General features: G+C 46.9%; 1 protein-coding gene and 1 long non-coding RNA gene across 4 annotated transcripts in view; one reads left to right on the top strand and one right to left on the bottom strand.

The window, feature by feature from the left end:
* The window catches only part of RABGAP1 (RAB GTPase activating protein 1), a 96110-nt gene that overhangs the window by 65686 nt on the left and 15461 nt on the right, over positions 1-14963 (top strand). For all 3 annotated transcript variants that reach the window (XM_083422950.1, XM_083422952.1, XM_083422951.1), the window contains 2 exons: positions 6798-6911; positions 10879-10953. In XM_083422950.1, the coding sequence (XP_083279076.1) occupies positions 6798-6911; positions 10879-10953 (189 nt within the window). The remainder of the gene's footprint in view (positions 1-6797; positions 6912-10878; positions 10954-14963) is intronic.
* Positions 1308-5569, bottom strand: LOC310669357. The gene is made up of 2 exons (XR_014507135.1): positions 3601-5569; positions 1308-2067 (listed from the first exon to the last, which is right to left on the bottom strand). It is a non-coding gene; the product is annotated as an uncharacterized lncRNA (long non-coding RNA).

The raw sequence follows: 14963 nt of genomic DNA, 5'->3' as shown, positions 1-14963 counted from the left end.
TAGAAGCATGCCGTTCTAGGAAATGGTTGCAATTAATTTTTGTGTCAGCTTTCATTTTTGCATACAGAGACTCTCCTGAGTGTCCCTTTCCCTGTACGTACCCCTGATTTGAAAATGCTGGTTCTCATTTAAAATAAACACACCCTCATATTCCCCCCCCCCCCTTTTGTGGGGTGCTGACTTTGTGCCTGTTTGCATTGCGGGATAAGCTATTTGGGTGTGTGGGTGTGTATTCATTCTTTTCCCTCACCCCCACCCATTTTCTTTCTCGTATGTTCAGAGAAAAGTTTTTGCCTGCCACGTTTTTGCCTCAGGCACGAAAACAGTGTCTGGGCATTTCTGTCAAAGCTGCACTAGATCCGCATGTGATTGTAGCATACAGCTTTTTAAATATATATATATATATATATATATATATATATATATGCAGGTTTTGGTGTCCTCGGGTGTCTTCCCGTGTAAAAGTTGGGGTGTCTAGGCGACGTTTCGACGAGGTCTCACTCGTCATCTTCAGGCTGGTGCTTTCGGCTTCTTGTTACTGGAACAGAGCTCTGTTCCAGTAACAAGAAGCCGAAAGCACCAGCCTGAAGATGACGAGTGAGACCTCGTCGAAACGTCGCCTAGACACCCCAACTTATATATATATATATATATATATATATGCAGGTTTTGGTGTCCTCGGGTGTCTTCCCGTGTAAAAGTTGGGGTGTCTAGGCGACGTTTCGACGAGGTCTCACTCGTCATCTTCAGGCTGGTGCTTTCGGCTTCTTGTTACTGGAACAGACCTCTGTTCCAGTAACAAGAAGCCGAAAGCACCAGCCTGAAGATGACGAGTGAGACCTCGTCGAAACGTCGCCTAGACACCCCAACTTTTACACGGGAAGACACCCGAGGACACCAAAACCTGCATTCCTGTACCCGTGAAAATCTACGAAAGCAAATATATATATATATATATATATTTACCAAGTGCCTATTTATGATTTTTCCTGTGGGAAACTTGATCCCTAAAAGGAAATGAGTGCAGCTGGGGATCACTTGGGGGATTCACTCTTATTTTTAGAATCAGATTTATATTTCCATATTTGGCCTGAAACGATGTCACACTGGAAGCTTATTGTAGTCCGGCCGGTCAGTCATTCTCACCTGATCTCAGTTGGACTTGGGCTCAAGGTAATCAGTGGAACCTGGACAAAAGGATGAGTAATAACAAATGTTTGTTGGCTCAGGAATCCTGAATTTCCCATAAACAATTTCTGGTGATGAGGGAGATTGAGCTTTGCAGGATGAAAACCTTTTTTTAAAAAAAATAAAAATCCCAGGTGTGGTTCTCAGTGCAGCTGCTCACTCCAAGACAGAATGAAGAGATAGACATTTGATTGATTCAGTTTCCCCTCCCCTTGGGGATAACAGCAATTCAGAAGGAGGAATATACAGTGATGCCCCATCAGATCCCACAACCAAAGCACTCCCCATTTAGTCCTTGACATGGAAGCCGGCAGAATTTTAATTTCCCCCCCATTTATTTGTTTTTATTAGAGATTTTCTTGGGTTACAAAAGTACATACCTTGTCTCTATTTTCAGATCATAAAGTCCTTTTTACATATCAGTTATGTCTGATGTGAGACTTCAATGTTGTATACAGCACAAATTTTTGAAGCCTTCCAACACCAGCAGAGGAGAGGAGGTTCTCTTGAGCATGCTCCATTCGTGGTAGTGCTTTTGAGCCACTCTCATTTTCACTAGGGTTGTGTGCAGGATGAGTTCCCAGGAAGCATTTCCCCCACCACAAACCCAGTCTGCCTTTAAGACTCTCCATTGAATTTAGTTTTAAGGTCGGAGCAGCCATAATAAAGCCCCCCCCCCTCCATTGGCACGTGGATGGTCAACCCAGTCATTAAGCATTGGCATGACTACAGTATCAGGGCTGGGGCACCTGTGGTGGCCCCTCCAGGTGTTGTTGGACTCCATCTCCCATCATCTTCATCCTCCTTCATCCTTGACCATTAGCCGTGCTGGCTGCTCCAAGCAGGACAACATAATCTGAAGGGTCACAGGTTCCTCTGCTGTTGGGCAAAAAACAGAATTGGATTACTCAGTGGATCTGACCAAGGTCTCTCTAATCCTCTCTAATGGCAAAGAATAGATGGAGGTAGCCCTCCTCTGTTGTTTATTCCTCTGCTCATGCATATGGTAGCCAGTGATATGCTACCACTTTAACATGGAGGTTCCATTTAGCCATCATTGCTTAGATATTAGCAAGCCCACCTGCATTCTCCATGGATTTATTTTAAATAAATTTATCAGATGTCAAGGAAATAAACAACTATCTGACTTTTAGAAGGCATCTGAAGGCAGCCCTGTTTAGGGAAGTTTTTAATGTTTGGTGTTTTATTGTATTTTTAATATTTTGTTGGAAGCCGCCCAGTGTGGCTGGGGTATAAATTATTATTATTATTATTATTATTATTATTATTATTATTATTATTATTATCCCTTTCCAAAATTAAAAAGCAGTTTAAGACAGGGGTAGGCAATGTGGCGCCCTCCAAAGGATGCGGCTCAGTTATCATCTGGAAAGTGCCACGTTGGCTGCTTATGATCTAAGCCAATACCCATGACCACCACACTGTGTTGCAGTGACTTCTGTAAGTTGGCTTTGGGTGAATGCACATTCTCCTCTGTCAAGCCAGTCTTGCGCTGATCTCTGGGTGGCTGCTGTTCCAAGAAGGAATGGGGATCCTTACAAAGCTGTGCTCCTCAAAGGTCTAAGGGGCCCAAGTATTCTCCTGTGTAGTGAAGAACCCAGTTCTGCTCTTGCTGCTTCCACCCATTAATCCCACGAAATTTCCTTGCCCTCCCTCCTCCCCATAAGTCATATTTAAGGCTTCATTAACCATTCATTTATTTGATTTATATCCTGCCTCTCCTCTGAGTGCAGGGTGGAACCCCACCCCCCACGTTATTAATCCTCACAACAACCCTGTGAGGTGGGTTAGACTGAGAGCGCATGACTAGCCAAGGGTCACACCTTCATGGCCGAGTGTGGGGATTTGAACTCTGGTTGCCCAGATCAGAGTCTGGCGCTCTAGCCACAGCGCCACACAGTACCACACAGTTTAGGCCCCCAGTTTCTGTCACGAAGCCCACAGAGTGATTGCAAGCTAGTCAGGCTCTCTCAATTTTGCCTTCCATACAGGTGCACTGTTCTGAGGGTGGGTCGTATCCCTATTAAGGTGATGGGGGTACCGTCAGCGTGCCCTCAGCCAGCACTGGGGGGCCTGCCTACTTGCCTTCTTACAAGCATCCCAGGGGGGGTACAGCCAGCTGTGTGGGACATCAGAGGAGAGGGTGAGCATAAAACTGGAATTAGTTGGCCATTGGTTTTGGCTCCAGCTACTTACTTTTGCCCTCCCTTCTCTGCATTCTTGTTATCCCACTCTCTGCTCTTAAAGTCCCAAGGCGACAATGATTGAAACACAATATTAAAAAGTCCTTTAAGAGATCCTAAAACCACAGAAATAAGGTGGGACCTGGCTGAATGGGCCCCAGCACCAATGGGATCTGGGGACCAGCGGGTGGGATGCAATCCAGCCTACCTGCCATTTTGAGCCCCTTGGAAGAAATACATCATCATTTACTTTGCCATAGCCCAGGAGTCGGCAAACTTTTTCGGCAGGGAGCTGGTCCACAGTCTCTCCGACCTTGTGGGGGGCTGGACTGTATTTTGAAAAAAATATATGAATGAATTCCTATGCCCCACAAATAACCCAGAGATTCATTTTAAATAAAAGGACACATTCTACTCATGTAGAAACACCATGCAGGCCTCACAAATAACCCAGAGATGCATTTTAAATGAAAGGACACATTCTACTCATGTAAAAACACGCTGATTGCCGGACCGTCCGCGGGACGGATCCTGGCCCCTGGGCCTTAGTTTGCCTACCCATGCCATAGCCAAAGAACAGGAACTGTTGGAGAAAACATGTGTTGAGGATGATTTTTGTTTGAAGATTTCCCTCTTTTATTTGGATGCACGTGCAGTCAGTTTCAGATAATTTGGCATTATAACATGCATCTTACTTAGGCCCTCCCTCTTCTTTTAGCCTCTGCCCCCCCCCCCAATATACGGTACCTTTCTGAGCCTGGCTGTGCCTGGAAAACTGCTGAGATGGCTCCGGTGCCAGCCGCCCTCCATTCTCACAGCGGAGAATGCTCTGCTCTCCCACCTATGCCATTCCTGCCCTCTTCCTGCCATTTATCGCCATCTGTTTTCAATCCCAGGGTGTGCGCGCACACTTCCATGCGCTTTCCTTTGCCTTGCCCCCACTCCCACACCAGAAGCCTGAGAAATGACCCAGACATCCATTCTTCACAGAAAGGTATAAAAATAGGAGATGGAAAAGGGTCTCACACAATAGCTGTGACTGCATTCTGTTTGTACCACCAAAACACACATTTCAAAATGTTATCATTTCCGTACATTTCCCACCCCCCTTCCTTTCACTCCCTAAACAGAATGTTCCAGTAAAAGGGCAGTGGTTCCAAAATCCTTCGGCCAAGTCTTGGTGCCACTACACATTTCGGAGAGAGAAGCATGTCGCTCTTGCGTATAACACCCATGGCCCAATGTTGTGTAGTGGTTGCAGTGGCAGACTAGGACCTGGGAGACCAGGGTTCAAGCCCCACACTCAGCCATGAAGCTCACTGGGAGACCTTGGGGCTGGGCACTGCCTCTTTCAGCCTAACCTATCTCACAGGGTGGGGGGGGGAGAAATGGAGAGGGGGAGAACTGTGTACACCACTTTGTCCTCCATGGAGGAAAAAATGGAAGATAAATGCAATAAATAAATGAATCGCAGCAACCCAGTCATCTCAAACTCACCCCCCTGAACAGGTTGGTGTCTCACTTAATAGTATCACACCTTTTTTCTAGAGGGGTTTTCCGTGCCCCCGCCCGCCAGTACCATTCGAAAGCTTCCACAATTCGCTTCTGCTTAAAGTAACACATTGGGGATAGGAGATTGTCGACAGTAACTGTGGTTGTCCTTTTGCAAGCTTTGCTTACCTGGTTCTGTGCTTCAAGCAAACTCCACCTTAAAGACTCAGATACACAGTAATTGCATTGTTAGGGTGTTAATTGAGAGCAGGGTATCGGAAAGTCCACAAATATTGTTTGGTTTTTAATTTGGCAAGGCCAGGGAGGCATAATGCTTGGGGGGCGGGGCGGGTTTCCACCATGTTCAGATTTCCCATCAAGCAGGACATTTGTAAGCACCCTTAAATAAATAAGTTCAGGACCAGATTGGCAGGTCTGCACAGAATTTTTTGCAGAATTCATTTTTCTTCTTATAGTGGGTTTTTTTTGGGGGGGGAGGGGGGAGTTTTGAAGAGTTCAAGCGCAAACATCCCTGATTCAGCTGCCTGCATTTCCAGCTAAAGGGGTCAGGTAATAAGTGATGGGGAATTCTCCTGCTGCCTGGAGAGCTATTGCCAGTCAGAGTAAGCAGCACTAGTCTAGAGGGGCAAACAGTTTAGCCAGGTATAAGCTTCCTATGCTGACACGACCCACTGGTCTGTTATTTTACCAAATGTTGCCTATGTTGTTTCTGCAACCTTGGAAGACTAGAAGCTTCATTTGAAGAAAAAGTAAGTAGGGAGTTTTTCTGGTCAGAATTCTGCAATTGTGGCTCTTGTAGCTATGGCCAGTGCAGTTTTGAGTTCAATGAAATGGCCACGACTCTGCCTGCAAGTGCCAACTGAGCCCGTTGGAGAAGGAGGACAGGCGGCTTGTGCAAAGTAGTCACCACCCATCACCTGTCAGGCTCAGAACCTGGAGAATAATGCTGTGCTTTGGGCTTTGAGAGTCTGCAGTGAAACTAGAGCCTCTGTGTGAATCCGTGCAGATCTGATGGTGGAAGCTGCTCACCGTGCAAACATAACAGGTTGTTGGATGGTATAAAATGTACAAGGTGTGTGAACGACTCTGAGATCTACAGATGAAGGGCGGTATACAAATCTAATAAATAGTGATAATAATTACTGGTGGGATGCTCTCTGGGGAGTGGGAGGGAGGTGAGAGAATAGCTCAGTGGAAGAGCATCTCCATTGCAATTCCTGACTGAGGGAGATCCCTGCCTGAAACTCTGCAGGGCCATTGCTGCCAGTCAGTACTGAGCCAGATGGATCTATGATCTGACTCAGTGTATGGCACCCTCCTATGTTCCTACAACTTCCTGGGTGAAAGAGGTAAGAAACTTGGTTAACCTTCCATAAACTATGCACATGAAGTGGGAGTCTGTTTTCTTTTATCGATTCAAATGTGGCACTCTTGACTCTGCAAGGGAAGGTGATTTTTTTCTCCCCTTCTCCCACAACTGGTTCCATTGAGTAGTCTGCATAAATCTTGACACTAAGCAGGACCAGGAAACCTCAGTAGCTGGTGCCTGAGTAGCCTGTTTCTGGAGCTGGAATAGCACCCAGAAAGGGGGGAATCTGGCACCTTGAGCTTTTATTTTCTCCCCCTTGACTCCTACTAATGCTTAAGGTCACCCTTTGCCTCCTGTAGATTCCTCCTCTGCACTGGATTTTCACGTAGAAATGAAGAATCTTAATGAGAGTGTGAATTGACAGTGCCTTTCTCTTACATGTGCCCTCTCACTTTTAAATAGGAAAATGCTATCTCTGATTCACGCTCCTGCCCCCGCCCCCAGCGTCTTATTGTAGCTGCAACCACACCCATAATTCTGGGGCTTAACAGTCTCCCCCAATTTCTCTTTCCTTGGCTTTTCAGGAGTCTCCCCAGGACAGTGCCATCACACGCGACATCAACCGGACGTTCCCTGCCCATGACTACTTCAAGGACACTGGGGGCGATGGCCAGGACTCCCTCTACAAAATATGCAAGGTACCCTGACCGGGATGCTGTCTTGGCTCACTTGTGGACCAGGATGGTGGAGCTTCCTTGTGGGAATAAATGTGCTAGGCCAGGTTAGCCCTGGGTTCTTCGTCGTGAAAGCACCTCCAAGTGTGAGATGGTAGTGTTAATAATAGAATTATGGGGTTGGGATTCCCAAAGGTCTTCTAGCCCAGCCTCCTGCATTACAAGTATCACAGCTAAATACCATCAGGTGACCTTCCAATCTCTGGTTATAAACCTCCATCGAGGGAGAATCTGTCACCTTCTGAGGTAGCCTATTCCATGTCAAACACCTCTTACCATCAGAAAGTTCTTCCTATCATTTGGTTGGGATTTCATTTCTTGTCATTAGAATTCATTGTCTTGGGTCCCACCCTCTGGAGCAGCAGAAAACAAGCTTATTTTGTCTTCCATGTGGCAGCCCTTCAGATATTTGATATTCTCTTCTCCAGGCTAAACACCCCCAGCAAAAAGGTTGTTGAAACATATTGCCTGTTGTGCCTGCTAACTTAGCCTTACTGTGATTGTAGTCCAGAATTATCCAGAGGGCACAAGGTGGGTAAGTTTGTGCTTGTGGATGCCTGGGCAAATCAGCCTTTTGCCTCAAAGTGCATTCCCAGATCTTCTGGGCTCCTTGCATCAACTGGAGCGGCTGCTGTATTTCTTTTCGTGTGGCAGAGAGCAAAGGAAGTCTCGGCAAAAGGATCTTTGCTCCTCTCTAACACTCTGGAAGATTATTCAGCTCCTCATTTGCATTATAAGGCAAGCCACAAACACATTCAAGCCACTCATTAAAATGCGGGAGGCAATTAGCAGGTTAAAATAAAAAATGTCCGCACTCTGGTTTGATCCCTTTACCTTGCTTGACCGGAGGATCCGGCTCTTTGAACCTGGCATTTAGAAAGCTGCCATTGCTGCCTGCTCCTCCTCCAGAGACTCTTTGGCCTGGGAAAGCAGCTTGGCTTCCTGGCCACCTCCTAAGCTCTCTGACAAAGCACACCATTAGAAAGGATGAGCTCTGCGTGGGACGCGGACCAAGGACTGGAGCAAGCAGCTTCCTATCCGCTCCCTGTGTATAATTGATATTCAAATCAAAGACTTAAAGGCGCAGCTTGAAAGATTTGTTTTTGTGTTACTACTTCGGGTCTCAACCATGCTCTGGCTTATTTTGGGAGAGTTGGATGTTCACGCCAGATCCCCACGGTGTGCATTTATGCTTCAGCCCCCCCTCCCCCCCACCCTTGCAGCTCAGTGAACCAAGACCCTAGCCCAGGACTTAGCTTTCCACTCTCTCTCTCTAAAATGCCATCAAGGTGAAATTATGCCCCTCTTGCTAGGTGTGCTGGGCTCCCTGCCTGCAAAAGGCCCCAAAGCTTTGGTGGGCAGAGCCTCTGCAGACCTTTCGCTTTTCTTGTGACTCTTGTGAATAAGGATCAGGATAAGTGCCCCCTTTCCCCAGATTGCCTCCTTAGCAGCCTTCACTGACTTGCTCCAAGTTCCCTTTGTCAGCCCTTTCTGTGCTGAGGGACAAAGCAAGCTATTCCACGTGCAGACAGATTGTGCGATTGGCACAAGGTTGGTTCTCTGGATGGCTGAGATGGAGGCAGCCCTTGTTTTCAGCCAGAAGGTGGTGACCTTCATAACCTGCCCCCTGCCACAGCAACACTCTTGCTGCACAACAAGCAGCCTGCATGCCATAATATACAGATGCACACTGAAGCTGGGAAGCTGTTTTGAATGGAGCAGGGGTGGCTGTGGCCAAGCCAGTGGTGGTGGTGTAGTGGTTATAGTGTCAGACTAAGACCTGGGGGGAAACCACCAAAGAGGAATTCAAACAAATAGCCAGCACGTGTAGACACAAAGTCAGAAAAGCTAAAGCACAGAATGAACTCAGGCTTGCTAGAGAGGTTAAAAACAACAAAAAAGGCTTTTATGGGTATGTTCGTAGCAAAAGGAAGAACAAAGAAACAGTGGGGTCACTCAGAGGAGAAGATGGTGAAATGCAAACAGGGGACACAGAAAGGGCTGAACTCCTCAATGCCTTCTTTGCCTCAGTCTTCTCCGATAAAGAAAACAATGCCCGACCTGAAGAATTTGGAGCAAATGATTCAGCAGAGAAAACACAGCCCAGAATAACTAAGGAGATAGTACAAGAATACTTGGCTAGTTTAGATGTATTCAAGTCTCCAGGGCCAGATGAACTGCATCCAAGAGTATTAAAAGAACTGGCAGATGTGATCTCAGAACCACTGGCAATCATCTTTGAGAATTCCTGGAGAACAGGCGAAGTCCCGGCAGACTGGAGGAGGGCAAATGTTGTCCCTATTTTCAAAAAGGGGAAAAGAGAGGACCCAAATAATTACCGCCCAGTCAGTCTGACATCAATACCAGGGAAGATTCTGGAGCAGATCATTAAGCAAACAATCTGTGAGCACCTAGAAAGGAATGCTGTGATCACCAATAGTCAGCATGGATTTCTGAAAAATAAGTCATGTCAGACTAACCTGATCTCATTTTTTGACAGAATTACAAGCCTGGTAGATGAAGGGAACGCAGTGGATGTAGTCTACCTTGATTTCAGCAAGGCATTTGACAAGGTGCCCCATGATATTCTTGTAAAGAAGCTGGTAAAATGCGGTCTTGACTATGCTACCACTCAGTGGATTTGTAACTGGCTTACTGACCGGACCCAAAGGGTGCTCATCAATGGTTCCTCTTCATCCTGGAGAAGAGTGACTAGTGGGGTGCCACAGGGTTCTGTCTTGGGCCCGGTCTTATTCAACATCTTTATCAACGACTTGGATGATGGACTCAAGGGCATCCTGATCAAATTTGCAGATGACACCAAACTGGGAGGGGTGGCTAACACCCCAGAGGACAGGATCACACTTCAAAACGACCTTGACAGATTAGAGAACTGGGCCAAAACAAACAAGATGAATTTTAACAGGGAGAAATGTAAAGTATTGCACTTGGGCAAAAAAAATGAGAGGCACAAATACAAGATGGGTGACACCTGGCTTGAGAGCAGTACATGTGAAAAGGATCTAGGAGTCTTGGTTGACCACAAACTTGACATGAGCCAACAGTGTGACGCGGCAGCTAAAAAAGCCAATGCAATTCTGGGCTGCATCAATAGGAGTATAGCGTCTAGATCAAGGGAAGTTATAGTGCCACTGTATTCTGCTCTGGTCAGACCTCACCTGGAGTACTGTGTCCAGTTCTGGGCACCACAGTTCAAGAAGGACATTGACAAACTGGAACGTGTCCAGAGGAGGGCAACCAAAATGGTCAAAGGCCTGGAAACGATGCCTTATGAGGAACGGCTAAGGGAGCTGGGCATGTTTAGCCTGGAGAAGAGGAGGTTAAGGGGTGATATGATAGCCATGTTCAAATATATAAAAGGATGTCACATAGAGGAGGGAGAAAGGTTGTTTTCTGCTGCTCCAGAGAAGCGGACACGGAGCAATGGATCCAAACTACAAGAAAGAAGATTCCACCTAAACATTAGGAAGAACTTCCTGACAGTAAGAGCTGTTCGACAGTGGAATTTGCTGCCAAGGAGTGTGGTGGAGTCTCCTTCTTTGGAGGTCTTTAAGCAGAGGCTTGACAACCATATGTCAGGAGTGCTCTGATGGTGTTTCCTGCTTGGCAGGGGGTTGGACTCGATGACCCTTGTGGTCTCTTCCAACTCTATGATTCTATGATTCTATGATTCTATGATTCTAGGGTTCAAACCCCCCCCCCCCACTCAGCCATGAGGCACCCTAGGTTCCCTTGGGCCAATCACTTCCTCTCAACCTAACCTACCTCACAGGGTTGTTGTGGGGATAAAGTGGGGAGGAGAACTATGAGCTCCTTGGAGGGAATGCAGGCTATAAAGCAAGCAAGCAAGCATTCAGGTGGGGTATCTTGTGTTGTTGAAGTCTTGACCGTTTCCTGATTCTTCTTCTAGGCCTATTCTGTCTACGATGAAGAGATTGGCTACTGCCAGGGCCAGTCATTCCTTGCTGCTGTGCTGCTTCTACATGTGAGTTCCTCTTGAGAGAGGGCCCTGTGCAAGAAGGTTCCAAAGGGTGGGGTGGGAGGTCCTCTGCAACACTCAGGCACAATCCAATCTCCCTTTGCAGCACACCTGTTGCTCTGCCTTCCCCGCCTCCCTCTTTGCCCTAGACCTGTTTAATTCATCAGAATCTGTGAGCACTTTGAACCTGGCAGTAGGATGGGCAAATGTGCCCGAGAGTTTAGAAGACCCTGGTATGTGACCCATCCATGTATGTTCTGTGTCTTGTATTGGTTTCCTTGAATGTAATGTCACCCTTCATTCCCTTTCCCCCTTTTAATTATCTAAATCGCCTTTGATGCTGTTTGCTGAAACATACATTAAAGCCTTCTTATCTGCCCACAAACCAAAGGTTGCAGCAGTTACCTAACCAACAACTAGCAATGAATCACTGCAGGTCTAGTGATTTTTATATCATCAGAAAAGGACAATATTTTATCCTGTAATTTATATGTATATGTAATTAATTGTACGTATAATTTATATGTAAGAACAGATAGAAGAGCTCTGTTGGATCAGGTTGTTAACATATCCAAACTCCATCCAGGCTGCCTGTTGGTTTCTTGTTGTTCTTTGTGCTATTGAGCAGTAATGCAGGTGGATCCATTGTGAAGATCCCAAAACTTCCTCACATCCAGAAACAGTTGCTCCATACGTGGATGCTGTCTCTTCTAGAGATGTTACAGAACTGAAATTTTTCATTCTTCGTACATGCTAATAGTGAACTTGTTTGCAGAGCTAGGGCAGATTTGCAGCCCAAATTGAGATAGGGAGAATGCTTGCTGGTGGGGAGGAGCAGCCCAAGGTTTGCAGAAGTAGGAAAAGGAAAAACACATAGTGGGGGGAAAAGAAACTTTTAAAATAGCCCAATAAGGACTGAGCATCCTCTGTGGCTGCAGAATCTGGGTGGTAGGTATCAGGCTCCAGGGAATCCGATCCCCCCACGGTAGGCTGCCAGGGATAGATAACAAGAAGAGTTCTTACCAAGTCTTTTATTCAATATTCACAGAGAGCTTAGAAAAACTGCCTCTTGTAGTAATGGTGTTGCTCGAGTGAAACCCCACCCCCTCCATCTCTCCCATTATATGCCATCCCTACGTTGGCTGGTCTGTGCTTTCTGCCTCTGAGCTTTCTGTTCTCCTACTTTCAACGCCCACCGGGTTCTGGGAGGGGGGGTCTGGAATGCTTTCTAAAAACACTGAGTCTGTCCGCTGCCTCTTCCCTGGTGCTGCTGCTTCTTCCTGTTCCTCTCCCAATATTTCCCAGCTTCTCCCTTCTGCAGCCTCTGAGCTGTGACCTCCTGCAACCCACTGTTGTAAATCTCTACTGTCTTCCTCTTCTCTGGAAGGTTCAGGCTGAGGGGGTGTTTTCCACTATTCCTCCTCCTCCTCTGCCCAGTCCCTGACAGTAGGATGGGCAGTCAGGAAATCTGTTGGTGTTTGAATGGAGTATCCTGGCAAAGGGCATGGCTGGCTGGTTGGCACCCTGAGCACAAGCACTCCACAGTGCAGCATTTCGGTACAGGTCCAAGTTTCATAAGTCCTGTGCATTTACCAGGAAGATGGGTGGCATGTTCTTTTCCTGCTTTTGTCAGTCGGGGAGTCAAGTCAGGTTACCAGGCTGCTCAGTTCGAAGTCTACCTGGGACCAGCTTGGGCTCTGGGCCACAGATTTCTTCTGGTGCCTGAGTGGACTGATTTCCACATCACACCAGTAGCCTTTGACTGAATGAGCTTTGTAGAAAGGCTTGAAGGGAGGCTGCAGTCTCTTGCAGGTGTCAAATAAAAGCTGGTGGGGGGCGGGCTTTGTTGTTTAAGATGACCACCTACTCCCAAGGCTGAATGTCTTTTCTTTCCCTCTCAGAGGTTATGTGGGCCTTTGAGGGGCTAACCGGTCTGTGCAGAGTCCACCACGGGGAAATCTTGGACAATCTATTCAAAAGGAGTTGTCTGGATGACCCCTTCGGGTACTGGTTGCGAGTTTTCTCTTGCTCCTTGGAAACAGCCAACTCAGAATACCACCAGGGATTCCTGCCCTGTCTCGCTTCATTTCCCCGGCTGTCCACCCCACTCCAGCAGTTGCTTATGCCGAAGTGCTGAGCATTTTTTGCAGTTACTTCTCTCTGACACCCTTAATTCCCTTTCTGCTGCTAAAAGTTATTTTTAAACCACATTCATGTTGTTGGTTCTCTTTCTCTGCTCTCCCCCCACTTCCTCAAACTAGCTATCTCTGCTGTCAGTTACTGAATGACACTCTGCAGAGCTTCCAGGCCCATTTGTTGTTCTGATCCACAGCAGGCTCCTTTTCCTTTTTTTTTAAATATCCCCCCCCCCCGCCCCCAGCAACCCTTCAGCTTATTTGAATGATGGCTGTACCATCTTCTCATACTAAATATAAAGAGACTTGGTGTGTCCCTGAAAACCAGACTTCCTGTCAGTTTGAGAGGAAAGTATTTCTCCCCCCCCCCCCCAATGACACAAGAAAGTTGTAGAAAGATATTCTGAACACCAGTCATACGGGTGGTTTTGTTGTGATTGAACAGCGGCTCCCAATATTCACTGTGAAAACTTGAGACCTCGCAGAATAATGAATTTAGCGGTTCTTCGCCTCGCCACAGGCAAAGCAGGCATTAGCTGTGCAATTCGTAAGAAATGAAGATGAAATTGCGCTTAAATTGGATCTCAGAATTGCTTCTGAGGTTGCTTTTGGAAGATTGTGATGGGTTTTTAAGAGCTTAAATCCCATTCCGGAGATGTAAGCCTTTGAATTGTGATACCTGCTTGTCTTTAGGAGAGGGAAGCCTGCAGAGCAGCAGAAGCTGGAAATGTCATTCAAAATGGGTGGCTTTCCTAGGCCCTTGGATAGAGGTCTTGGACTTCCGTGAGTGCACCTCTCAAATGTTCATGAGGTGTGCATGAGCCTTCCTGGTGCATTCTTCAAAAGCACCACAGACTCCCTCTTTGCAGCAGTTTTATTTCCCCCCCAGTAGGGACGTGATTGGCACTGTGCTCTAAACCACTGAGCCTTTGGGCTTGCTGATTGGAAAGTCGGCAGTTCAGATCCACGTCACCGGGCTTTGTCCCAGTTTCTGCCAACCTAGCAGTTCGAAAGCATGCCAGTGCAAGTAGATAAAATAGGTATTGCTGTGGCAGGAAGGTAAATGGCGTTTCCATGCGCTCTCGCTTCCATCACAGTGTCCTGTTGCACCATAAGCGGTTTAGTCCTGCTGGCCACACAACCTGGAAAGCTGCCTGTGGACAAACACCGGCTCCCTCGGCCTATAAGCGAGATGAGCGCCGCAACCCCAGAGTTGCCTTTGACTGGACTTAACTGTCCAGAGATCCTTTACCTTTTTTAAAAAACCTATTCCCCCTCAACTTGTAAAAGGCCCAGTTGACCTGGCCCAGAACATGAACCTTCATTACTGTGGGAAAACAGGAGCTTTATTCCCCGGGTGAGTTTTTGAGCAGGGGAAGATGACAGACTTTTCCTGGGTAAGGATACCCACTTAAGACTGGCATGGTGTGGATAAGGCTACCAGTGGGCTCTAGCCATGATTGCTGTGCTCCACCTTCGCTGTTGGAGGGAGGGTGCCTCCTAATACCAGATGCAGGGCTCTTGCGTTCCTAAGAGTAAATATGACACCATCAGTTTACTCCTCATTTTCTGCTGAACTGCTGCTAAACCTTCCCTTGCTGTCATACTCTCACACAACCTGTGGTGGTTTATGGTTCATTGGTGGCAGAAAGAATGAGCAATAATCTCCTGCCTTTTCCTTGTGGGAGTAGAGTAGGGCCACATTCACACCATACATTTAATGCACACCTTTACCACTTTTAAACAGTCATGGCTTCCTCAAAGTAATAACGGAAGCTGTGGTTTGCTAAAGGAGGTGAGAGTTGTTAGGAGACCCTGCCTTCCAGAGCTACAATTCTCAGAGTTCCCTGGGAAGAGGGCTTGATTGTTAAACTATTCTGG

The sequence above is a fragment of the Podarcis tiliguerta genome (genome assembly GCF_965153285.1).
Source record: "Podarcis tiliguerta genome assembly, chromosome: Z".
Lineage (NCBI taxonomy): Eukaryota > Metazoa > Chordata > Lepidosauria > Squamata > Lacertidae > Podarcis > Podarcis tiliguerta.
Note: the sequence above shows the minus strand (reverse complement) of the source record. Positions and strands in the feature narration are given on the sequence as shown.